Below are 26,335 nucleotides of genomic sequence, written 5' to 3'. Positions count from 1 at the left end.
AGAGGTGTGTGAGGGGGAGGAGGGGGCGGCGCGCTCTGTCCTGAAGCGGCTCCACTAGTCCCCGTCCTGCACATGCACAGAGTATGGTCACCAGAGTAGTCATGTGCTGCGGAGGAGACCCTCATGGGGTTAGTGAGGTGTATGTGCTGTGATTATTATGTTGGGGGCAGGGCAGTTTATAGGTAATTTGTTGTACAGGGCGAATCTCAATGACCCCATTCCCCATGTCATTAAAATATATACAATGCTCTGTGTTTGAGCCCCACCAAATTAAAAATATTAGAGACATGTATTATATATGGATAATCAGGGCCGATTCTAGCATATTTGCTGCCTGAGGCGAATATTAAAATGCTGCCCCCCCTCCCCGGCTCCCTGTTAAGTAAATGCTGAAAACTTTACTAACAATTAACAACCCTACAGGCAGCTCCCTGACACTGTGTGACTGACTACAGGTTCTCGGAGTCATTAGTGGCATCTAGTACCTTATAGATGACAATCTCTTCCATCAGGGGGACTTTATTCCGGGTTCTCCAATCCATGACGTATCAAGGCTGAGTTCACGGCCAGATGTCTTCAGCTCCGTGCAGGACATCTCCACCCGGCGTCCCTAAAAATACCACAGTCACTTACAGTATGAAGTATATACCCCTCACAACACAACTGACCGCACTCTCCCACATATAAAACATCCCTTCATTATGTATATTCTACTGGAATTATAGCATACACAGCACCAATCAATATACAACACCCCCAATTTATTAATACAGACCCCTAACATTTAGCTTAAATTATGCAAAGTAATCTATTGTATCCTATAACTAATATATCCCACCCTGTTATTATGTTACATGATTTTACATTCAGTGCAACCCTGACCAATGTGAATATACAGCCCCCCAGCTTAGTATTATACTGTATCCCATATACAGCCCCCCAGCTTAGTAATATACTGTATCCCATATACAGCTCCCCCAGCTTAGTAATATACTGTACCCCATATACAGCCCCCAGCTTAGTAATATACTGTATCCCATATACATCCCCCCAGCTTAGTAATATACTGTATCCCATATACAGCCCCCCAGCTTAGTAATATACTGTATCCCATATACAGCCCCCCAGCTTAGTAATATACTGTATCCCATATACAGCCCCCCAGCTTAGTAATATACTGTATCCCATATACATCCCCCCAGCTTAGTAATATACTGTATCCCATATACAGCCCCCAGCTTAGTAATATACTGTATCCCATATACATCCCCCCAGCTTAGTAATATACTGTATCCCATATACAGCCCCCAGCTTAGTAATATACTGTACCCCATATACAGCCCCACAGCTTAGTAATATACTGTATCCCATATACAGCCCCCAGCTTAGTAATATACTGTATCCCATATACAGCCCCCCAGCTTAGTAATATACTGTATCCCATATACAGCCCCCCAGCTTAGTAATATACTGTATCCCATATACAGCCCCCCAGCTTAGTAATATACTGTATCCCATATACAGCTCCCCCAGCTTAGTAATATACTGTATCCCATATACAGCCCCCCAGCTTTGTAATATACTGTATCCCATATACAGCCCCCCAGCTTTGTAATATGCTGTATCCCATATACAGACCCCCAGCTTAGTAATATACTGTATCCCATATACAGCCCCCCAGCTTAGTAATATACTGTATCCCATATACATCCCCCAGCTTAGTAATATACTGTATCCCATATACATCCCCCAGCTTAGTAATATACTGTATCCCATATACAGCCCCCCCAGCTTAGTAATATACTGCATCCCATATACAGCCCCCCAGCTGAAATCTGGACCCATATAAATATATAACCCCCCCAGGAAAAGAATAATCTGGCCTCATACAATATACAGCCCGCCAGTGTAAAATTATTCTGGCCCCATATAATATATAGAGCACCCCCCACCCCAGTTTAAATGAATCTGGCCCCATATAATATATACAGTACCCCCCCCCGCCCCAGTTTAAATGAAACTGGCCCCATATAATATATACTACATCCCCCCCAGTATAAACCAATTCTGGCCCCATATAATATATACAGTACCCCCCCCCCCAGTGTAAAACAATTCTGGCCCCATAAAATATATACAGTACCCCCCAGTATAAAACAATTCTGGCCCCATAAAATATATACAGTACCCCCCCCAGTATAAAACAATTCTGGCCCCATAAAATATATACAGTACCCCCCCCCCCACCTCGGTATAAAACAATTCTGGCCCCATAAAATATATACAGTACCCCCCCCCCAGTATAAAACAATTCTGGCTCCATGTAATGTATACAATCCCCCCCCACAGTATACAACAATTATGGCCACATATAATGTATACAGTACTCACCCCCCCCCCTCCCACGCCCACGATACCTCCCCACTCCCCCTTATTAGCCACATAAAATAAATGAAAGAAGAGGAAAAATAATAAAATATATACTCACCTGCAGGCAGCTGCTCCCTCGGCGCGCGGGTCCCGTGAGAGAGAGGCGGCGTGACGTCATGACGCCTGTGTCACTGATTAGAACGGAGCGACGCAGCAGCCGGAAAGGCGCTGCGTCGCTCCGCATATAAATCGCGCCTGTGTCTTAAAGAGACAGGCACGATTTATTTAGCTAGTGGGCGATTCGGGCGTTAACGGGCGCCCGAATCGCCCACTTTAGAGCGGCGAATTTCGCCGCCCTTTACAGGGATCCGCATTCTGCCGCCTGAGGCGAGATTTTCATCTCGCCTCATGGCAGATGCGGCCCTGTATGGCAGGTATGAGGTCACCACCTGGACACTATTATACAAATGTCTTTGGGTTTAGGCAGAAATATTTTGGCTGTCCTATCAGAAGTTGATATACTGATATATGAGTAACTCCCGGAATAGAAGAGAGTCAAAAGGGTTAAATTTGCCATATTTAATATACATTTATCATGTCTCCATCATTTATTATACAAAATGGCCGCTCCCTGTACTGGGTTGCCATGGAATCAGAATCCTCCCCATTCAACTGAGTTCTTAACATGATGTCATACCCGCTGTGATGTCATCACTGCTATAAAACTCCCGCTGTGTACGCATAATTCTCTGAGGGTTGTATAGTAGAGGAGTGGAGAGTGAAGAGGAGATTTTGTTGCTGTTTTACAGACGAATGATGGAAAGATTTTTTGTAAGTAGACTTTATTTACTGACGGATATCAGGATTATTTTTAGTGGTGAAATTTAGACATCAGGAAATAGACGGTCGGATTGTAATGTAGATAAGGGGAATCCTGGGCGGTGTCGTAGTTGGGCTACTTAGGTCCACCAGATAAAATTATTCTGGAGGACCCTCTTCACATTCAACTCAAAAAAAGACCCTTCCAGCTTCCAAATTTAGTTGTCTTCTGCTGTATCTTTGTAATCCAGCATAAGGTTGGAGCCTGGGCCCACCGGAGGATCCTCCGATCCTCTGGTGGGACAGTCCGACACGGATCCTGGGGAATATCTGCTCTCATTTTTTGGTTTCTGTTCTACATTTGGGACATTATTGATAGTGATGTGTGTCCAGAGGAGCAGGAAGAAGATTTACCCCCAGACCCCTGTCCCTAGAGGACTTGATATAAAACATGGTGACATTATGTCCAGGTCCTGATGTCCCCTCCACCCATTCCTGGTTATACTGACATCCTAGATCTGTCATTAGGGTGACATTGAGGTGTCTGGGAGGGTGAGGGGAAGATCTAAACCCTGTATCTACTGTGCACTAGTTATAATATGTCACCCCCAGACTCATTCTTACACTCCTCTTGCTGATAACAGTTTAAAATTATAAACTTTATGTGAAGAAATTGCAAAAATTGTATACCGTAATTTACTCTTAAATAAAGATGGCGGATGTGTGTACTGGTTACCATAGCAATAGAATCTTTCTCCATTTACTTTCTCTATCACTGCTGTATACAGCCTGGTATTACCCATAATGCTCTGAGAGATAGACTATGTGATATTGAAGATGTTCTAGAGCCGTCTACTACATCTTTACTCATTTCTGGTTATATCAATGTCTCTTTCCACCAATGTCCTCCTATACTCCACTAGTGCATGATTCCTTCTAGAGACGTCTCCATCATGTGGAACCACAAATAATTTCACTGACCCAAAATTCTGTTCTTCTCTCTCCCCTATAGGATAAACTTACTGGGCGCACCCGTGTCCAAGTCCTGTCCCGCAGGGCACTGGAGCCGGAGGCTAAGCGCACATGGATCAAATCCTACAACGACGGGGTAAATAATTCTAGAGACGTCATCAGCCATCACCACATTATACATAACATGTGATATTGGGGTTTGGGGTTCACCTCCTCCATGACATCTTATCAATAAGATGTCATTGATCTAAAAGTAATGTTTCTATTTTTATGTCCCACAGCTAGGTCCTTCTCCAGCCTTCTATAATTTGGCTGCTGCTGCACAGGATGGACCAGGAGACCTGATGCCGGAGTCACCTGAGCCCTGCTGGATTGTTAGATCGGTAAGGAGGCCATTACTATATAGTCATGGACTCACCATGTCCCATAACTGCTGCTGATGTTATTGATGATGATGATGGAGGTGATGATTAATTGAGGGAAAATGATTCAAATTTGACACTTAATATGTATTGACAGGAGAATTTCCTACCCCTGGATCCGGCTCCTGAGTATAGTACAGGAAAACAGCCGCTGGACTTGGACTGCATCATCACGGTAATGTCTCTTCTCCTCTATGATCCACACACGACTTATAGACAATGGGGCAGATTTACTAATATTCTCTAATAGACGCAAGATAAACTAGAGCGTGTTATCAAGTACATGATTTACAAATTTAGATGTAATAGTTACATCTGGTGTCCGCTGTACGTTTCTTAGATCCAGGCACCGTGACTGTGGTAATCTTCTTATATTTGTTATCTATGGTCTCCTTCCTTCTAAATTCAACTTTTAAAATGATGCCAATGAGCCTATAGAACTCTTGGGTTTGTTACCAGAGACTCTCTGTGCTGCAGCTTCACAGACTATTACACTGTCTTCCCCACCTCCTTCTCCCCCAGCACTTCCCTCCTGGGGAGGAGACTGGGTAACGGTCTGTGGAGTTACAGCACAGAGGGACACTGGTAATACCCCCCAGATCGCTTCTGGCTCATCAGCAGAATTATAAAGGTTGATTTTAGAAGGAAGGAGTCTACGGATAACACATATGTTTATGAGTAATTGATCCTGGTTTATTGGTTTCCACCAATGTCCTCCTATACTCCACCAGTGGTCTCCACCATCTCCGCTCCTGAAGGTCTATGGTTACTTTGCATGATTCCTTCTGGAGATGTCTCCATCATGTGGAACCACAAATAATTTCACTGACCCAAAATTCTGTTCTTCTCTCTCCCCTATAGGATAATCTTACTGGGCGCACCCATGTCCAAGTTCTGACCCGCAGGGCACTGGAGCCGGAGGCTGAACACGCATGGATTAATTCATACGAGGACGGGGTAAATAATTCTAGAGACGCCATCAGCCATCACCACATTATACATAACATGTGATATTGGGGTTATCTGGGGTTCACCTCCTCAATAAGATATCATTGATCTGAAAGTAATGTTTCTATTTTTATGTCCCACAGCCAGGTCCTTCTCCTGCCTTGTATAATTTGGCTGCTGCTACTGATGATGGACCAGAAGAGCTGATGCCGGAGTCACCTGAGCCCTGCTGGATTGTGAGATCGGTAAGGAGGCCATTACTATATAGTCATTTAGTGTGTGGTGTCCGCTGTGTGTACAATTTTTGGTGCTTTTCCATAGTAAGTCTGGACCCACGTTTATAGCTGAATGGAGGATTCATTTGCTTTCTATCACTCTAAATTTCTGTGTATCCAAATTCTCAACAGGATGAACCAGAAAGAAGATCATCTGGATCACCATGGAGACAAAGACTGAGGAGCCTCTTCTGCATGGTGAGGAGATCTCAGTCTAGGACATGTATCTCAGCCTGGTGATACATGTCGTGTATCTCAGGATCTCATTCACAAGTGACTGGACTCGTGATACACACATCATCATCAGCTTTCTCTCATGTTTCCTCTATAGTGCCGGGAATCAGTGGAGGTGACTCCTTTCACGCCAGCTCTCAACAGACCGAGCACCAAGGACTTTGGATGCCAAGTGACAGAGGAAGAGCTCAGCCTTGGGCCAAAAGTCACCTTGATCCACGTGAAACCCATGGACCATTCCTTTATGGTTGACGCTTCAACCCAGGTCAATGAGGATGAGTTTTGAGGTAGGTGGAACGCACATCAGTACATTGTGACAAGGACAACATCAGGGAGATCTGAGATTTTGCAGATCGGAGTCTTCAGAACTTGTCCAGTGACTTTGCAAATTATCTAATTTACTTCTCTTGTCCCGATATCACACACTATTTTACTATTACATGTCTAGAACTAAGGTGATGCTACTGCTGTTTTCCTCTTATTTTGGAAAATTGCATTATGGGAGCTCAAAAAATATATTTATAACATACACTGACTGATTTTTGGCTTTTGCGTTGGATTATATGACCTAATGTGAGACTTTCCAATGAAGATAATCCAGAATTTTTTTTTTTTTTTGCAGCTTTCATTCTTGAACTTCATTCTTGACTGCTCTGCACTTCATCCCCAAAGATAAGAAGTTCTTCTAGACGACCTGTAACCTACCGAACCTGTAAGTCCTAATAGTCTATACTCTGCCACATAGATGGAAACCTATCACTTCTCTACTAGTGAGCAATGTCCATAAGATATTCCCATCTAGGCTGATGTCCATGTGGTCTCATCACTGCTACGGACATTTAGCTATGGATCATTCCAGGATGGCTCCAGTCTTGTAGACATGCAGCAGCCACTTGATGAGGAATGTATGTAGTGATATATCTTTGTTCTTTCATTAGGCCAATAGACGCGTCCTCCCGCCCCAATAGACGCGTCCTCCCGCCCCTATAGACGCGTCCTCCCGCCCCTGGTGTCAGAGCTGGACGTCTATGACCATGAAGATCTCAACATCTACACAAACCTTTATACTGAGGTTTTTGACTTTTGACCATTAAACGGATTATGTCAGTGTCAGGAGACTATGGTCTGCTGTACTGGATCCATGATAGGCTCCACTAAAACCCACTTTCTGGTCTCTCCTTGTCCACCTTTTCTATACATACACAGTACAGGGGGGGTCTCCCGAGTGTTATACACAGTACAGGGGGGTCTCCCGAGTGTTATACACAGTACAGGGGGGGTCTCCCGAGTGTTATACACAGTACAGGGGGGTCTCCCGAGTGTTATACACAGTACAGGGGGGTCTCCGGAGTGTTATACATAGTACAGGGGGGTCTCCCGAGTGTTATACATAGTACAGGGGGGGTCTCCCGAGTGTTATACACAGTACAGGAGGGTCTCCTGAGTGTTATACACACTAAAGGGGGGGTCTCCTGATGTTATACGCAGTACAGGGGGGTCTCCCGAGTGTTATACACAGTACAGGGGGGTCTCCTTAGTGTTATACACAGTACAGGGGGGTCTCCCGAGTGTTATACACAGTACAGAGGGCAGGGCCGATTCTAGCCTTTCTGCTGCCTGAGGCGAAAATGGAAATGGCGTCCCCCTCCCATGCAACGGACCCCTGATCCCTGCTACATTCCGGTTACCAAATTTATTGACACGGATCAGTGGCATCTAGTACCTTTATAGGATATGATCTATTCCATCATACAGAGGAATTCATTACAGTTACTCCCTCCTATGGTTTATCACTGCTGTGTTAATCAACAGCACATTTACGCACTGTGCATCCAAATATACCACAGTCAATTACATTATAATGTCGCCTGGATAATATATACCCCAAACAACAAAACTGACAACACAAATAAAGCATCCTATATATCACCTAATTAAAAAATAGATAGTATATACAGCCATACCCCCTCACAGATATGTATATACATGCAGGACCACTCCCCAATTATAGTATATACAGACAAGACCCCCATAGATAGTATATGCAGACAGGCGCCCCTCATAGATAGTATATACAGACAGGCGCCCCTCATAGATAGTATATACAGACAAGACCCCCATAGATAGTATATACAGGCAGGCACCCCTCATAGATAGTATATACAGGCAGGCGCCCCTCATAGATAGTATATACAGACAAGACCCCCATAGACAGTATATGCAGACAAGACCCCCATAGATAGTATATACAGGCAGGCGCCCCTCATAGATAGTATATACAGACAGGCGCCCCTCTTAGATAGTATATACAGACAAGATTCCCATAGATAGTATATACAGGCAGGCGCCCCTCATAGATAGTATATACAGGCAGGCACCCCTCATAGATAGTATATACAGACAAGACCCCCATAGACAGTATATGCAGACAAGACCCCCATAGATAGTATATACAGGCAGGCGCCCCTCATAGATAGTATATACAGGCAGGCGCCCCTCATAGATAGTATATACAGACAAGACCCCCATAGATAGTATACATAGGCAGGTGCCCCTCATAGAAAGTATATACAGGCAGGATCACCACCACATATAGTATATACAGGCAGGCGTCTCTCACAGATAGTATGTACAGAGAAGACCCCCATAGATAGTATACATAGGCAGGATGCCCACCATAGACAGTAAATACAGGTAAGTTCCCCAAAGATAGTATTCACATGCAGGACCACTCCCCAATTATAGTATATACAGGCAAGACCCCCATAGATAGTATATACGGGCAAGAACCCTAAAGATAGTATATAGAGACAAGACCCCCATAGATAGTATAAACAGGCAGGATCTGCACCATAGACAGTAAATACAGGTAAGATCCCCATAGATAGTATTTACATGCAGGACACACCCTATATACAAACATATATATAATGTGTACATTATAAACACATATACATAGAAATAAAGTATATACACACCCTATGTACAAACATACATACAGTATAAACATTACAATATAAACACTGCATATACAAAAAATAGAATATACACACATAAGTACAGTATATAGAGATCATACATACATTATATAATGTACATGCACATACAGAACATACTCACATATATACAGTATATAGACATCATACACAAATATATATAGTATACACACATATAGCATATACACAGCATACACACACATATATACAGAATATATACTTACTAGACTAGTAGTCTTCGTCTGCACCATGCTCCACTGGTAGATGTTGGCCGGCGGGTCAGGTCATGTGACCAGACGGCGGGCAAACGAGGTGGGCAGAGGTCCGGGCTGGAACGGATGAGGGGGAACATCACTGGAGGCCTGGGCAGGGACAGACTATGCTCCCTCCTCCTCTCTGAAAGGGGGGGAGGGGTTGTGGGAGTGAGCGGGTGCCCGGGCAGCCTAAGAGGAATAAACCTCCTCCTCTCCGACAGCGGATGCCGGGGGCGGGACCGGAGGCGTGGGCGGTGGTTGTGGAGGGGTTTGATGCTCGGCCGGGCTGGGCAGGAATGTGATGATGGATGGGCCTTGTGGGTGGAGACTCCTCTTCTCTACTGTCAGCTTGCCGCGGCCGCCGGCGACGCTGTTAGGGAACAAGCGGCTGTGGTGTTCATGACCATTAGGTGAGCGGCGATTGGTCTACGTGCCGCTTCTTAAAGGGCTCAGCAATCTGCCGCCTGAGGCGGGATTTTCATCCCGCCTCATGGCAGATGCGGCCCTGTGGATAATAGTGTATACAGCGTGAGCTTAGACATTCCCCCCCCCCCCGAATTAATTCTAACATATACAGTGTCTCCACTTTAATTAAAATGTACAGTGTCTTTCAAATTATAATATTCTGCCTGTTATTAATTATTATAATAGCGATTTACATATATACTTTACAGCACCAGTAATGAGTTCAATACATAAGTACAGTACTAGAACTAAGCTTCATACAGGAACACAGCACCAGGTCTTAGTCCTGTTCCCTATATACATATATACAATATCCCAAATTATTTTACATGTATACAGTGCCCCCATAATTAATTAATACATGCAGCTTCCCCAGTATATAGGCATCCAGCGCACTGCACCCCCAGTATACAGGTATCCAGCATACTGCACTCTCTAATATACAGGTATTCAACATACTGCACCCCCAATATACAGGTAGCAGGGACACTGCCACCAGGATGCAGGATTGTAAACCAAGTACATTGACATACTGGTGTGTGCCCCACTGTCAGGATCTGCTCTTCTTTAAACTTTTTACGCCCTTGTTTTAAAGAAAAAAGGTTTTAACACCTATGAAGCCTGGAGCCCCTCAGGCTTATTTGTGTAATATTAAAAATCCTTTTTCTTTGTCAAACCAGGGCATGAGAAGCTAAAAGAAGAGCGGATCCTGCCAGACGGGGCACATACCAGTACGTCAGTGTGCTTGGTTTACAGTCCTCCATCCTGGTGTTCTTTAACTAGGTTTGCAAAGGCATTGTCTTTGGTTAGCTTTATTACAAGTTGCAAAGAATTTTAGAAATTGTAAACGAAGACACACAAAGAAGACACAAGATCTGCCATTGAAAATAATGGAACAAACGCAGAGTTCAAAACGCTACTTGTGAATACTTGTGTTCCAGGCTATGCACATCTGCATTTCCAGTGAAATACATGCGATCGGCATCATCACCCGGTGTTCTGCATTGTGTACATGCAAAACACCGATCACATGTGTTTCACTGGAGATGTAAATGCTATTGGGCCGAGCCCCGCCCACAGGCATTTGCACATGCCACATATCTTTTTTGTTTTTGTGTTTCCATTCTTACTCTCCACCATTTTAATCTGAGGGACACATTGTACTCCCTAATGTTAGTATTTAAAACCCTTGCAATCTACTGGGAACCTGATAAAAAAAAAATCAGTTTCTCCACTTTCTTTGTATTTTTACTGTGCGCTACAAATGACATCTCCCCCTCATTCTTTGGGTCTGTACAATCGCGGAGATACCAAACTTTATTGTTTTGTTATAATTTGAATTGTTATAATTATCTCCACATTCCGACCCTGATACCTGTTTTATACATCGGTGCACGGACATTTGCTATGATAACATTTTGCGGAGTTTACGGCCAAGCTGTACGAAAATGTGGCAATTTGTATGTGTGAATTTTTTTTCCTGTTACACAGTTCACTACCGGGAATAATACTTTTTGATAGCTAGGGCTTTTTGGAGGTGGCATTACCTTACCGCTTTGTTTTGCTTTTTTTGGATCTAGGGATAGGGGATGATTTGAACTTTTAGGATTATTTTCAAACAATTTTTTAGGCTCCCTAGTATGCTTGAACCATAGGGGGTCTGAGATGAAACAATATACCATATTTTTCGGACTATAAGGCACACCGGATTACAAGGCGCTCAATCAATAAATGCCTGCTTAAACTATAAGGCGCACCTTTGATTTCTGGGAAAATCAAAGGATTTTTATAGCCTTATAGTCCGAAAAATACGGTACTGCAATACTACTGTATTGTAATATATTGTCAATTAAATGGATCTGTATTAGATACTGCCTCTATGAAGGTGCGTTCACATGTGGCAAGGCATGTGTTTTTAAAGGCATCAAAACAGCTGAGAAGAGGAGATAGGCCTAATTACATCGCTGTCAACATTCCGTTTACAAAACACATTAGTCAATGGGATGTAAATGCATGTATTTGTTAATGCTACTGTATGTTAACATGCACATTTACAATGTGTTAATGAAAATCTTGCATTGCTCCGGCTCCAACAACGCAGGAACACGGAGCTGGAGCATTGCAAGAAAGAAGAGGACCTGCAGGGGGGCGTTGGAAAGGTGAGTACAGAGTTGTTGTTTTTTTTTATAAGCTGAACATGCCTCGGACAGGGGGTTGGCTATATATTAGGGGGCATGGGCTGCTGGCTATATACTGGGCGGCACTGGCTGCCTGGCTATATACTGGGGGCAGGGTATGCTGGCTATATACTGGGGGCAGAGGGCTGACTGGCTATATACTGGGGGGTATGTGCTGGCTGGCTATATACTGGGGGCATGAGCTGGCTGGCTATATACTGGGGGGCAGGGGGCTGGCTGGCTATATATTGGGAGGCATTGGATGGCTTGCAATATACTTAGGGTGGGGCTGGCTATTTACCGTTTTGGCAAGCTCTGTGCAGGGCTGCATAATCTGTGTGCACTATATAAATTAATTATTATTATTATTACTGGGGGTATAGGCTGGCTGGCTGTATACTGGGGGGCATGTGGTAGCAGGCTATTTACTGGGGGCAGGAACTGGCTATATACTAGGAGACATGGGTTGGCGGGCATTGCCTTGCTGGCTGCATAGTGGGGGGGGCATTGGCTGGCTATATACTGAGGGATATGGACTGGCTGGCAATATACTAGGGGGCATGGGCTGACTGGCTGGCTATAAACTGGGGGGGCATGTAGTGGCTGGCTTGCTATATACTAGAGGGCATGGGCTGAATGGCTATATACTAGGCTTAGGCCTATTCTCAAGTCAGTTTTTTGTGTTAAAATTAGGTTCCTAGGTTTATACTCAGGTTTGCTTATACTTGAGTATATAAGTAAATCTTATATAAAATAGCTAAACAAAATAATCGTTCTAGTGCCATAAAATGTAGCTATAGTTATGTGCTGTACTGATATGGCAGTCATTTCCATAATTTTAACAACATGAAACTACATCTCTGGAAGATCCATGGAAACATTTACTGTGAGGAGTGTAGAAAATGGGCACCAATACTGGAAATATTTATACCTTGGGTTCTTCTGGAATTAAAATGTAGGAACCAAATGCTACTTTTATGCGTTGAGAACCATTTACGCCCCAGGTCATAACGTATATATATTTATTGCTTAACAATCTCATTTCTTACTGTAGTGCAGATGCTCTATGTGTCTCAATGTTGGAAAGATTCCAAGATCTATGGCGTGTAATTTGAACTTACCAAATGCTAAAATATGTAAAGAAATACAGTTGAAACCAGAAGTCTACATACACCATATAAAAACACCTTTTATAAACAAACCTTTGCAATCTCCTGTCAATCCAGATTATATAATATATAGATTAGATTATATTATAGAATATATATATATATATATATATATATATATATATATATATCGTAAATACTTTCGTATAAGCCGAGTTTTTCTCCTCAATCCTCAAATCCTCAACTCGGCTTATACACGAGTCAATAGCCAGCCCAGCACTTATATACTCACCCTCCGGCTGCCCCGATGCGCAGTGCTGCTCCCCCGATGTCAGCGCGGGTCCTCTTCTGTCTTCTATCTTCTTCTGTCTTCTTTCTTCGGTTACATCCTGCAGGGCGCCGCCATGTTCTTCTCCCGGCCGTCACATAGTATGACGTCAGCAGCGGCCGCGTCATACTATGTGCCTGCCGGGAAAGGCAAGGCGGCGCCCTGCGGAAGACAGAAGACAGAAGAAGAGGGTGAGGGTGTGTATATACGTTTTCTGGGGTTTTTTAGTGCTGGGCTCGCTGTATACTAGTGGGGGCTGGCTGTATACTACAGGGGGCAGGCTGGGCTGGCTGTATACTACAGGGGGCAGGCTGGGCTGGCTGTATACTATAGAGGGCAGGCTGGGCTGGCTGTATACTACAGGGGGCAGATGGGCTGGCTGTATACTACAAGGTGCAGGCTTGGCTGGCTGTATACTACTGGGGGCAGGCTGGGCTGGCTGTATACTACAGGGGGCAGGCTGGGCTGGCTGTATACTATAGAGGGCAGGCTGGGCTGGCTGTATACTACAGAGGGCAGATGGGCTGGCTGTATACTACAAGGTGCAGGCTTGGCTGGCTGTATACTACTGGGGGCAGGCTGGGCTGGCTGTATACTACTGGGGGCAGGCTGGGCTGGCTGTATACTACTGGGGGCAGGCTGGCTATATACTCTTGGGGATTTGCTGGCAGTATACTGAGGGGTCTGTGATCAATGCATTTCCCACCCTTGGCTTATACTTGAGTCAATAGGTTTTCCCAGTTTTTGGTGGTAAAATTAGGGGTCTCGGATTATACTCAGGTCGGCTTATACTCGTGTATATACGGTATATATATAATAATGAGTGATTTTTTAAGCTATTTTTATAATTTTCTGCTGAGTCAAAAGTTTACATACATTTCATCAGTATTAGGTACCCTTACCAAGAGGGTGCGTCCACATGTTCAGCTTTTCTGATGCAGTTTTTGATGCTCAAACCTGGAGTGGAGTAAAAGTAACAGGAGGAGCAGCGCCTTTCAATTATTTGTCTTTATCCATTATGAACCACACCTACTTTTGGCTCAAAAAACTGCATCTGAAAAACTGAATGTGTGTACGCACCCTCAGGCCCCCTTTACACTGCTGCTGTGGGGATGTCCGCCACAAAACAATGCTGTGCACCTAAAGGGTCGTTCTGGTGCGCATTCGCACCATGCACCACATTTATTTCAGCAAGTCTGACATAATTGTGGCACACGCCCGTTAAACTGAGTGCACCAAAATAAAACTCAGTTTATGCACTTCGGATGCACTCAGGGTGCACCTGATTAATGAAAATCGTGTGACAGTCTTCATTTATCCGATGCACTCTACATCCGAGGTACTTCCTCTTAACATATTTATGGGTATTATGGCCAAAGAATTTTAGTTCTATCACACCATAGGACATGTCTCCAAAAATTAAAGGATATCTACCATCAGGATGAAGGATTGTAAACCAAGCACACTGACATACTGGTGTGTGCCCCCTCTGGTAGGCTTTGCTCTTCTTTTAGCTTCTTATGCCCTGGTTTAAAAAAAAAAAAAAAAACCTTTAAAAATTATGCAAATGAGCCGGAGGCACTGCAGGCTTCATAGGTGTTAATGGACCCGGGAGCCCCTCAGGCTAATTTGCATAATTTTTAAAGCCTTTTTTTTCTTGAGAACCAGGGCATTGAAGAGGGGGTACACTCCAGTATGTCATTGTGCTTAGTTTACAATCCTTGAACTTGGTGGTATATGTCCTTTAAGGTTTAAGTGCATTAGCAACTCTTTCGGAGTAATGACTTTTTCCTGGCAGTGAGGACTTTCAGCCTATTTCAATACAGTATTAGTTTCACTGTGGATAATGACACACTCTTACCAGCTTTAGCCATCATCTTCACAAGCTCTTTTGCTTTTGCTCTTGGGTTGAAATTTCAGACCAAAGCACCGGGAGGTAAATAGATGTTTATTTTTTTTATCCCACCCCATCCCGGCCACCCAAAGGATTTTTTTAAACCTTCAGACAACCCCTTTAATGAAAGGAGCCACTTCCTCCCCACAAAACATGAGTTTTGTACTGTAATTCAGCCAGTGCACTGTTCATGATTCGCAGACCAACCATGGTAGTGTATTGCTGGTGTAACTGATGAGATCAGATTTCAATTTTACCACTAAATATTTGGCATCTACAATGAGCATATTTGATCATGGGTAAATGTAAATCTCTCTAGTGCCGTCTACGGGTAGCTACCCTGTAAGTCAACATGTGAGCTATTAGAATGCAATGAAACATGAGTTAGTATTTGGTTAAAGGGGTATTCTGAGTATGAACGTTTGATACAAAAACCCATAATGCTATAAATAAATGAATATAGCAAACTCAATGTCATTGGTCACAAAAATGGAGCTTAAATAGGTTGATTTTATGCTTCACAAAATGTTATAGGCTTTACAAAGTAGGCGGAGTTATCACCAAGATGGCCACAACTGGAAAATTCAAGTCCCATGATCCTTTAGTTTTCAGTGACCCCTCCTCCCTCTTCTGCTCTGCTCCCAGTGATGATGTAACAGATTTGCCATTGCTGAAAATTTACGGCCACATATACATCCCCACAGACGGCCGTCTAAATGTACCCTTAGACTGAACCTTCTGTTATAGTCATGTGTTGTTCGCTAACGAGCCGGCCATAAGAGCCGGCTCTTGTTCGGGAACGGTGGGAGATAAAAGTGGAGTGGCCTGAAGAGCTGTAATTCTTATCACTAGTCTGTTGTGGAACGAGAGGGTCATGGCTGAGGGAGGGAAGCAGCATGATTGAGCTGTGTCAGACTGAGTTGTCTGGCATGCTAGAGCCTGTAAATGAGAGTCTTACATGAGTGGAGTGAAAGAGTTGCCCATCTGTATCTTATTTAGATGCAGGCTCAGACTGACCCACAGGTAGACCCGCCAGTGGGCCCCTGAGACTCGTGGGCCCCCAGTCTCTGCATTAGTAGTGCTGGACAGGGTATGGTCACTTTACATCATACAGATATTCAGCATACAAAATATTACACATCCAACATATTCATACAATTATATGGATAGACTATGTAACAAACTGGACATGTAGTAGTACAATCATGGGCCCCAATGCCAAATTTTACCGGTGGGCTCTTGACATCCTAGTCTGACACTGTTAAGATGGATTTTAATGAGGAAGCAGCAGAGAATCTGAACTGTGTAAAAAACATAGTACACACAAACAGGTTGGGACATTTTAGTACCCCTAGTATTTAGTATCCCTATTTTTAAAAGGAATGAGTCTTTTTATTAAAAAAAAGCTGGCAAAGAGGTACTTAGTTTTAGATTCTCTCCATCATACTGAGACGTCATACAGAAACCACACAGTAATAAGAATCCATACAGGTGACTTGCAGAATGTCAGTCAACTACAGGAAAAAGGGAAGGCTAATGCCAGTGTTTGGCTATAAGCATCCCTACACATCCCAGCACAGCTGGTTTCATCGATATGCAGTCATCCCACCTTTTAGAGAAAGAAAAAAACAAAAACAACAGCGGAGGAGGACGGCGCCTCGCGTGATAACGTAGAGACAAGTGTACCGATTGTGGTGAGATAAATGGTTGCTCACCTGGTAACCACTTGGGTACAAGTGGTATATAATATCCAGTGGGGGGGGAGGATCCTTGAAGGTACGGAGGTTTGAATCATAGGTTACTGCAGCAACTATTGGGCTCTCCGAAAACCGGTAGCCAAGGTACCGTAAAATGGATTGTATAAAGAGAAAAATGGAGAGGGCCGGGAAAGTGCGCTAGTAACCGAACAGAAATCTCCAAGTGTAGTGATTAACACAATTTTTATTGGTAGCAGTGAAATCCAAAGGCAACGCGTTTCGGGGAGACCCCTTCGTCAGACCAAAATGCTGACCGCTCCTCTTCTGAGTTCCCACTCAGCACTTCCATTTTGGTCTGACGAAGGGGTCTCCCCGAAACGCGTTGCCTTTGGATTTCACTGCTACCAATAAAAATTGTGTTAATCACTACACTTGGAGATTTCTGTTCGGTTACTAGCGCACTTTCCCGGCCCTCTCCATTTTTCTCTTTATACAATCCCACCTTTTAGGTAGTGCTCAGTGGCATAAGCACAGTAAATTGGAATAACATATCCATAAGATGGCACTCACAGTACTCACCACTTGAAAAAAACTATTTTAACCTTCGGAACATACACCATGTGTAAACAGTTGCTTTATTTGTAGAGATATTTGGGACAGATGCATCTTTCACAGCATAGGACATCTGTGTAAATACCAGATGTAAGTTTTTAACAGCAGGGCAGCGTTTACTGTGTCCCTGTGAACCCCAGGTTATGGATATGCCAGCCTCCCCGAGTGTTTCCTATAGTGTCATGTGACACACTAGTGCAGTTTAATTCTATATAATTGACAATTATATGGAATTGCTCACAGTTAGACCTCCTTAACATGATTGTGTGCAGCCTGTGGAAATGAGCCATACATCACCCTGATCCCATGGACTGCCACACCTTGTTCATCTTCTGGACATGGAAAGTATTCAGACCCCTTTAAATTTTTCACTCTTTGTTTCATTGTAGACAATTGGTAAGATCAAAAAAGTTATTTTTCTGCACCCCATCTTAACAGAAAAAAAAAAAATGTATATATTTTGCTATTGTATTAAACCACAAATACTTAAATATCACGTGTCATAAGTATTCAGACCCTTCATTATGACACTCATATTCTGACATGTTGTCCATTTCCTTCTAATACTCCTTGAGACGGTTCTACTGCTTCATTAGAGTCCAGTTGTGTTTAATTAAACTGATTGGACTTATTTAGGAAAGGCACACACTTGTCTATTTGAGACCTCACAACTCACAGAACATGTCAGAACACATCAGAATCATGAGGTCTAAAGAACTGCCCGAGGAGCTCAGTGACAGAATTGTGGCAAGGCACAGATCTGGCCAAAGTAACAAAAGAATTTCTGCAGCACTCAAGGTTTTTAAGAGCACTGTAGCCTCCATAATCCCTAAATGGAAGAAGTTTGGAGACTTCCACAACTCTTCCTCTGTCCAGCCAAACAGAGCAATCATGGGAGAAGAGCCTTGGTGAGAGTGGTAAAGAAGAACCGCAAGATCATTGTGGCTGAGCTCCAAAAATGCAGGAGGGAGTTAAGAGAAAGTTCCACAAACTAAAATATCATTGAAGCCCTCCACCAGTCAGGCCTATATAGCAGAGAGTACTAACGGAAGCCTCTCATTAGTGCAAGACATATGAAAGCCCACATACAGTTTATAAAAAAAACACATAAAGGACAACCAGTTTATGAGAAATAAGAGTCTCAGTTATTTCTGAGCGGTATGTGTGAAGAAAACCATGTGCTGCGATGAAACAAAGATTGAAATATTTCATGGAGTCTTAATACTCTCCGTACCCACTGTAAGGTGATTCCTTGCATTTTACAGAAATATGATGACAGGTTATACAGTTCTGGCACTGAAGTCCTGCCAGCAGACAGGAAGTCCTTGCGTTGTATTTTGGTATAATGCAAGGACGAGGTGTGCAGTTAGTGGATCAGCTCGATTTACAGGCCCATTTCCATGGGATAAACATGATCGCATTACACTTGCATGTGTCTCAGAGTGCAATGCATTTTTGATGCGTCTCCATAAAATTGTATGGGGCGTTTTTCCACGCTTGTGACTTGCAAAAGTAGAGCATGCTGAGATTTTTAAAAAACCCATTGAATACAATGGGGCTCATTTACTAAGAGTCAGAATAGCGCATTATTGTCAGGTTTCCCGAATATTTCCGATTTGTGCCGAATTGCCCCAGGATTTTGGAGCACGCGATCGGATTGTGGCACATTGGCGCCGGCTTTCACGCAACAGAAATGGGGGGGCCGTGGCCATCGGAAAACCCGACGGATTCGGAAAACTGCAGAATAAAAAAAAAATAATTTTGTGTCGCAAGAATAGCACTCACATACACCAGGACCAAGAAGGTGAACTCCGGTGGACATCAGTGCAGCAGCGACACCTAGTGGATATTAGGCGCACAACCTTAGTGAATCCCGGCAAGCTCTTAATCAATGCTGCGAATGGACCAGGTAAGTAAATGAGCCCCAATGGGTCAGAGTGCAATTAAAGTTCTGCAAGTCAAATACACGTGAAAAACATGCGTGTGAAGGGGCTATTTTAAAGCATGCGTTTTCAGTCTGTTTAAAAACGCACACGTTTTTTAATGTTTACCATGTGTTTGGCTGTGTTGAACCTGTTTATCTTTATTTCTAGAAGTGTAGACAGTTTTGAAACAGATTAACCCTTTCACGACCCAATTTACACATTTCCAAAAGATAAAAAAGAAAACCCATCTTAAAATTTATTATGCAATTCCTCCTGAGTATGGAGAGACCCCACATGTGGATGTTACCTGTTGTATGGGCGTACAGTGAGGCACAGAAGGGAAGGAGCGCCATGCAGCTGCCAGTTTTATCCTATAGAACTTTTTTTTTTCCTCATTGCCGCACCCTTTATTGGATAAAAAAAAAATTTCCGCTAATGGGTCGTGTGTGGGCAATTTTTTTGCGGGATGAGATGTATTTTCCAGTGTTACCATTTTGGTGTTTGTATCCCCTATTGTTGGAAACATATTACCTTTTTTGGGGGGTGGAGGAGTAGAAAAGCATCAAGTATGTAATTAATAGCCTGATAAAAGTCTTATTTTTATTCTATAGGTCACGTATGATGATATGAATACCATACTTTTTCTTATGTTTTACACCATGCAACTCTATGGAGACGCATCCAAAACGCATTGCACTCTGAGCCACATGCAAGTGCAATGTGTTTTTGGCTGATCAATTGCCATTGAAAAGATAGTTCACAGTTCGGAGTCTTTTTCGAGCTTGTTATCTGTGTGTGAACACCAAAAAGAGTTTCTGAGACACTGAACAAACTCTGACTGAAAACTGATTGAACTCTGATGAAAAATGTCAGTTTTTCACTGACCAAACCCTGATCGCTCCCTGATCAGACGCTGACGTGATCTGCAACGCAAGTGTGAAAGAGGCCTTACTCATAGATCCAGGTACTGTGACTGTGGTAATCTTCCTATATTTGTTTTCCATGGCCTCCTTCCCTCTAAAATCAACTTTTAAAATGATGCTAATGAGCATGAGGTGCTATCGTAGCCCCCCTGATCTGGCATTACAGATTACTGCACTGTATCACCCTACTACCTGGTTCCTTACCACTTGTGCAGTGAGCAGGAAGCTGAAATTGTCCATGTAGACAAATAAAACATAAACTTTCCACATTTTCAGAAAAACAAGCATAATTATTTATTTTGTCAATTATGTAACTTGGGTGATTAGTCTATTTCATCATTCAAGTATTGTTATGGCAAAAAAAACTTGTAGAAAGACACACACATTATCTATATACAAATACATACAACGGAAAAGTATTAATCTTTTAAATATATTTATACCCTATTAGAATGATGATCAAGTCTAGCTTGTAAATGACATATGTAGGATAAAAATAATCCATATGGAATTGCAGTTTTTTGGTAGCAACAACTTTCTTATTGAACATCCCAGATTTCACAAAGGAGGGGTGTAAACTTGTGATCTCTGACTCTCCATGACATGACCATGTCAGTATGGTGATGGCTGAATGTCCTTAACTCTGTGAGACGCCCCAAAAGTCGAGCAAATTGTTGAGGGTTGTTCGGGTGATATTGCTTGCACAGCTTTTCTAGAATATGCAAGAAACTCTCTTGAAGTTTTTCCACAGACTCCTTGTCTTTGATGAACTGTCGATCTGCAGTGAATGGTAAAAAAAAACAAAAAAAAAAGCATAAATTTCACCCCACATGTAAATGAAATAGTAGTTTCAAACGTGTTGCAGGATTTCATTAATTTCCCTTTTGTTTCCAGGAATCCCTATTATAAGTAGCCCTACTTGACTAGAGTAAAAAATAATAAATATTATAATCCCAGCTTTTATACTCGAGTATAAGCCCACCCAAGTATAAGCCGAGACCCCTAATTTTACCACCAAAAACTGGGAAAACCTATGGACTCGAATATAAGCTGAGGGTGGGAAATGCAATGGTCACAGACCCCCCCAGGTATATAGCCAGCAAGCCCCCAGTTGTATATAGCCTGCCCCCTGTAATATACAGCCAGCTCAGCCTGCACCCTGTAGTATACAGCCAGCCCAGCCTGCCCCCAGTAGTATACAGCCAGCACAGCCTACCCACAGTAGTATACAGCCAGCCAAGCCTGCCCCCAGTAGTATACAGCCAGCCCAGCCTGTCCCCAGTAGTGTACAGCCAGCCCAGGCTGCCCCCAGTAGTGTACAGCCAGCCCAGCCTGCCCCCTGTAATGTACAGCCAGCCCAGTCTGCCCCCTGTATATAGCCAGCAAGCCCCCAGTTGTATATAGCCTGCCCCTTGTAATATACAGCCAGCCCCCAGTATTATACAGCCAGCCCAGCCTGCCCCCAGTAGTATACAGCCAGCTCAGCCTGCCCCCAGTAGTATTCAGTCAGCCCAACACTAAAAAAACCCAAACTTATATACTCACCCTCCAGCGGCCCCGATGCGCAGCGCGGCTCCTCCCCTGTCTTCTTTCTTCGGTAACATCCTGCAGGGCGTGGCCATGTTTTCTCCCAGCCGGCGCATAGTATGACGTCAGCAGCGGCCGCGTCATAGTATGCACCTGCCGGCAGAGAGGAAGCATGGCCACGACCTGCAGGATGTTACCGAAGAAAGAAGACAGTCGCGGAAGCCAGTAGAGGAGCCGCGCTGTCATCGGGGCCGTCAGAGGGTGAGTATAAAAGTTTATTTTTTTTAAGTGCTGTATTGACTCGTGTATAAGCCGAAGTGAGGATTTTTAGCACATTTTTTTGTGGCTTATACACGAGTATATAAGGTATTTATAGGAATGTACTACAGGTAGTCCCCGGGTTACGTACAAGATAGGGTCTGGAGGTTTGTTCTTAAGTTGAATTTGTATGTAAGTCGAAACTGTATACTTTATAATTGTAGATCCAGACAAAAAAGTTTTTGGGCCCATTGACAATTGGAGTTTAAACATTTTTTGCTCCAATGGGACCAAGGATTATCAATAAAGCTTCATTACAGACACCTTACAGCTGATTATTGCAGTCTGGGACTATAGTAAAGCATTCAGAAAGCTTCCCCAGAAGTCAGAGGGGTCTGTCTGTAACTATGGGTTGTCTGTAAGTCGGGTGGCCTTAAGTAGGGGACCGCCTGTATTTCCTTTATCATTATAATGTGCTGACATCATGTTGTAGAAAAATGTACTGAAATGTGTAAATGATTTCCAACAAACCTAATAAGATATATTATTATTTCTGTACTCTCTGCTGTTTCTTAGATATTCTCATTGCCATAAAAGGAATATTTGTTGGGCCATACACCTTCAATGCCCATGGGTCAAGTGCTGCAACACATAGAGGCTCTAAATTCATACATTTTGTATACTGACCACATACCTGGTGTAAGTATTACTATTGCTGCCAAAAGAGCATATTCTTCCTCGACCATTTTCAGTTCTCCAAGACTTTTATAAAAATTAAACATTGGTATAATATATTCAGGTGATATTCCTAGAAGATAACACAGTCCTGATTAGCCTTGAAGAAGAAATTTTTAACTATTACATAGATCACCTGTCAAGAACCTGTCCAGTAACAGCGCAACCACAACCAGGCTTGGCGCTGGCTGTCAGATTTTGGTAAACTCACCCTGCGACTTCCCTGTGGGCTAAGGCCCTGCCTGCAGCAAGCAACCCGCCCTGACAAGGGCGAACCTGCTATCAGGAACCTTACTAAAGGTCCGTGAGCGACCCTACAAGGTGACAAGGAAGACTTACTTTGTCTGACAGCTGCTGGATGGTGGAGCAAACAGGTAACAGGAACGCAGATATACACCAGTGTTCACACTGGTAAACAGAAAACCAACAAAAGTCTGAGACAGGGAAATCGGGGTCACACTGGGAGATGCACGTTACTGTGGGACGAGCAACAGATACAAACATGCAGAGTTGGACAGAACCGAGTCAAAACCAAGATGGCAGTAAAGGTACAGAATTGTATAGCAGTAAAATGGTCAGTAAGAGTAGCAGAGGTCAAATAACACAGAAAAGCAAACAAGACAATATCACTAGATAGCAAGATAAGGCTGAATAACCAGAAAGGTCTGGTGATACTAGGCTGGTATATAAGGCAGTTCCCGGAAAAGCCTCAAGTAACAGCTGTCCATCAGGCTAGTAACCCTTGCTGGACAGGGCTGCAATGCACAGACCAGGGATTGATTCAATCAAATCTAACACAGAGGAACCTAAGGCCAGTGACACACAGAAAACACAAACGAATTAACGCCACATATTCTGTCAACTGCAGATAGAGGGACATTTTGGTACGGACGTTACATCCCCTTCTTTTTCTCTTTTGGCCATAAAACCATTGGGGCAAATTTATCAGAGCTTGTATGCCACTACTGAGCAGGAGGGGAGAGGTTTGTATCCCCCCATTATACTTAAAATCAAGACATATACAACACTCATGTAAGAACAGTGGGATATTAAGTGATAACACATCTGACTTGCTACTGGCTAAAATAGATATAAATCTGAATGGTAACAATAAGTACTATAAATCACGTTATTTATACTATATGATGAATATTGTAAATAAAATGTGAATAAAAAAGTTACCCATCCCCCTAATTATTAAGAGTTAATAAAAGTTCTTCAATAAATTCAATGTATCCCCAAACTCTACCCGATAAAAACAAGTTCTCATACTTCTATGTTGACTGACAATTTAAAAAGTTACGGCTATTGAAAGGTGAAAGTAAAAAAAAAATGAAAATGGTGCTTGGACATTTTGGACCAAAATAGGGGATTAATAACTATGGTGTATGTACATTATGGAAATTTCCAGAATAGCTATATGCCATCTGTCCTGCTGTGTCATGTGTCACTTGTTTTGACAAAGTTGGATGTCTGCAAAATGCCATATAAAAAATTGCAATATATTTCCAGTATTTTACCAAATACAGCCAGAATATCACAATAGTGACATTTAATATGCTTGTAAATACAAAATACTGTACATGGATTCCTGTACATTATATTTATGAGTAAATTTATTATGTTGGGATAGATTTACACATGGTGATTAATCTGGATTGTACAATGGAAAAAATACCAGGTGAAAATGTGAGCTGTGAACAGTGGTGTAACTTGAAGCTGATGGGCCCCAGGGCAAAGTCTGTGCCAGACCCCCGACTATAATGTATGGTTTATAGTACTAGTTTTCTCATATGGGACAGTAAGACCTTACGGGCCCCCTAAGCCTCTTGGGCCCGGTTGCGTACGGACCCTTTGCACCCCCTCAAGTGACTGTGGATTTTGGCCAAAATGCATTTAATTCCGAGCAGCGTCTGTCTAAGTCCTGCTCCAAATATTGGGCAAGACACTTCTTTTTATTCAGCAAGTGACATTTATAGATTGTGTCTTATATCGCTGTTGATTTCATTGGGAGAGTGACTTTCCTTTTGGGGAATCCATGGCAAAAGACAGTGTGTGAACTAATAATTATGAAGATATAAAACTATCACCAACTGACAAGAACGTCATGTTAACATTATCTACATGCATCATAATTGATATAGTAAAGCTTCAAAACTTGGTCACGTCACAGTACTCCACTAGGTGGCATTATATCCATGGTCAATTTACTAGTACGGTATCTACAGATTTTTCTGCTATAACAAGCAGAACTCTTAAGAATGTAGGCAATAAAAAGTTGGAGTCCTATTCTACAAGGTCTCCAATATGGCAGCAGGAACATAGTGACAGATAATTATTAATTGAAAAATATTAATATATGATATTCAGACCCTGCAAAACCTCTGCATTTCAAACAGTACACATGCTCATAAGGGCAGGAGTGGGATCCGATCGTCTCTTTCTGACTCACCCGAGCTGATGTCTCCCTACTCTGTGTTTTACATCATGAGGGATGGCGGCCTTCCTGCTTAACAGGTCAGAGGCCTTTTTCACTTGTGATGCGACTGTCCAGGCATCATCATATCACCGTGCGGCAGGCATTAGAAGAAACAAAAGAGGAGACCGCAGGAGAGGTGAGTATCTTTTTATTTATGACTATTGTAGAGGCTCTGTGTTATATTTGGCTACTGGGGGGCACAGTTAGAATGGAATACAGTGGGGGGCTCTAGTATTACTAGCTACTTGGAACATTGTTAGTTCTGACTATTGGGGCACTGCTAGTTTTGGCTACTAGGGAAGGGTTCTAATATTACTGGCTACTGGGGGCACTGTGACTATATTGGCTACTGTGTGGGCACTGTTGATACATTGCCTAATATGGGGAGGAGCTACAATATCGGATAAAGTGAGGGCCCTGTTATATTGGCTTTTGTAGAGACACCATCACTATATTGGCTACTGTTGGGCACTATGACTTGGCTATTACAGGGCACTGTGACTATTGACTACTGTAGGGAACCGTGACTATATTGGCTACTGTGAGGCACTAGTGTTAGTCTATATTGGCTAGTGAAGGGTAAGTTTTTACCATATTGACTAATGTGGGAACAATCATGGGGTCCTATTACTATTTTGGTTACTGAGAGAGTCCTGGTCCTGTTACTATATTGTGATCTGTACAGGCACTGTGACTTTATTTGGCTACTGTGAAGGGCACTGTTACTATATTGGCTACTATTAAACTATTACAATATTTATTACTATTATTGCCACAATATATTAGCTTCTCTGGGGCCCTGTGACTATCAAGGCTAGTGTGGGGCACGAGACTGACTATCGGCTGGTGTGGGTGTACTGTTTCTATTTTGGCTACTGTATGGGCTCTTTTCTATATTTAGTACTGCAGGGGCACT

The 26,335-nt window shown here is 43.0% G+C and overlaps 2 protein-coding genes across 4 annotated transcripts in view; one reads left to right on the top strand and one right to left on the bottom strand.

Moving 5' to 3' along the window:
• The first annotated feature begins 45 nt into the window (after positions 1 to 45).
• LOC140126655 (uncharacterized) lies at positions 46 to 7,200 on the top strand. Of its 2 annotated transcripts, none has more exons than XM_072146354.1 (10): positions 46 to 128; positions 4,202 to 4,297; positions 4,443 to 4,544; positions 4,681 to 4,758; positions 5,445 to 5,540; positions 5,675 to 5,776; positions 5,939 to 6,004; positions 6,138 to 6,327; positions 6,663 to 6,752; positions 6,979 to 7,200. In XM_072146354.1, exons 1-8 carry the CDS (start codon positions 84 to 86, stop codon positions 6,324 to 6,326), a joined length of 774 nt encoding a protein of 257 aa, XP_072002455.1. In that variant the 5' UTR covers positions 46 to 83; the 3' UTR covers position 6,327; positions 6,663 to 6,752; positions 6,979 to 7,200. The 2 variants fall into 2 exon arrangements, with proteins under 2 accessions (XP_072002455.1, XP_072002456.1); XM_072146355.1 differs by lacking the exon at positions 46 to 128 and adding an exon at positions 3,068 to 3,201.
• Positions 7,201 to 20,689: 13,489 nt separating this feature from the next.
• NR1H4 (nuclear receptor subfamily 1 group H member 4) overlaps positions 20,690 to 26,335 on the bottom strand; it is an 86,420-nt gene continuing 80,774 nt past the window's right edge. For both annotated transcript variants that reach the window (XM_072146350.1, XM_072146351.1), the window contains 2 exons: positions 22,900 to 23,013; positions 20,690 to 21,198 (listed from right to left, as the gene is read on the bottom strand). In XM_072146350.1, the coding sequence (XP_072002451.1) occupies positions 20,960 to 21,198; positions 22,900 to 23,013 (353 nt within the window). In that variant the 3' untranslated portion in view covers positions 20,690 to 20,959. The remainder of the gene's footprint in view (positions 21,199 to 22,899; positions 23,014 to 26,335) is intronic.

Source organism: Engystomops pustulosus, chromosome 4 (genome assembly GCF_040894005.1).
Source record: "Engystomops pustulosus chromosome 4, aEngPut4.maternal, whole genome shotgun sequence".
Taxonomy (NCBI): Eukaryota; Metazoa; Chordata; class Amphibia; order Anura; family Leptodactylidae; genus Engystomops; species Engystomops pustulosus.
This window is presented reverse-complemented; position numbering and strand designations above follow the sequence as displayed.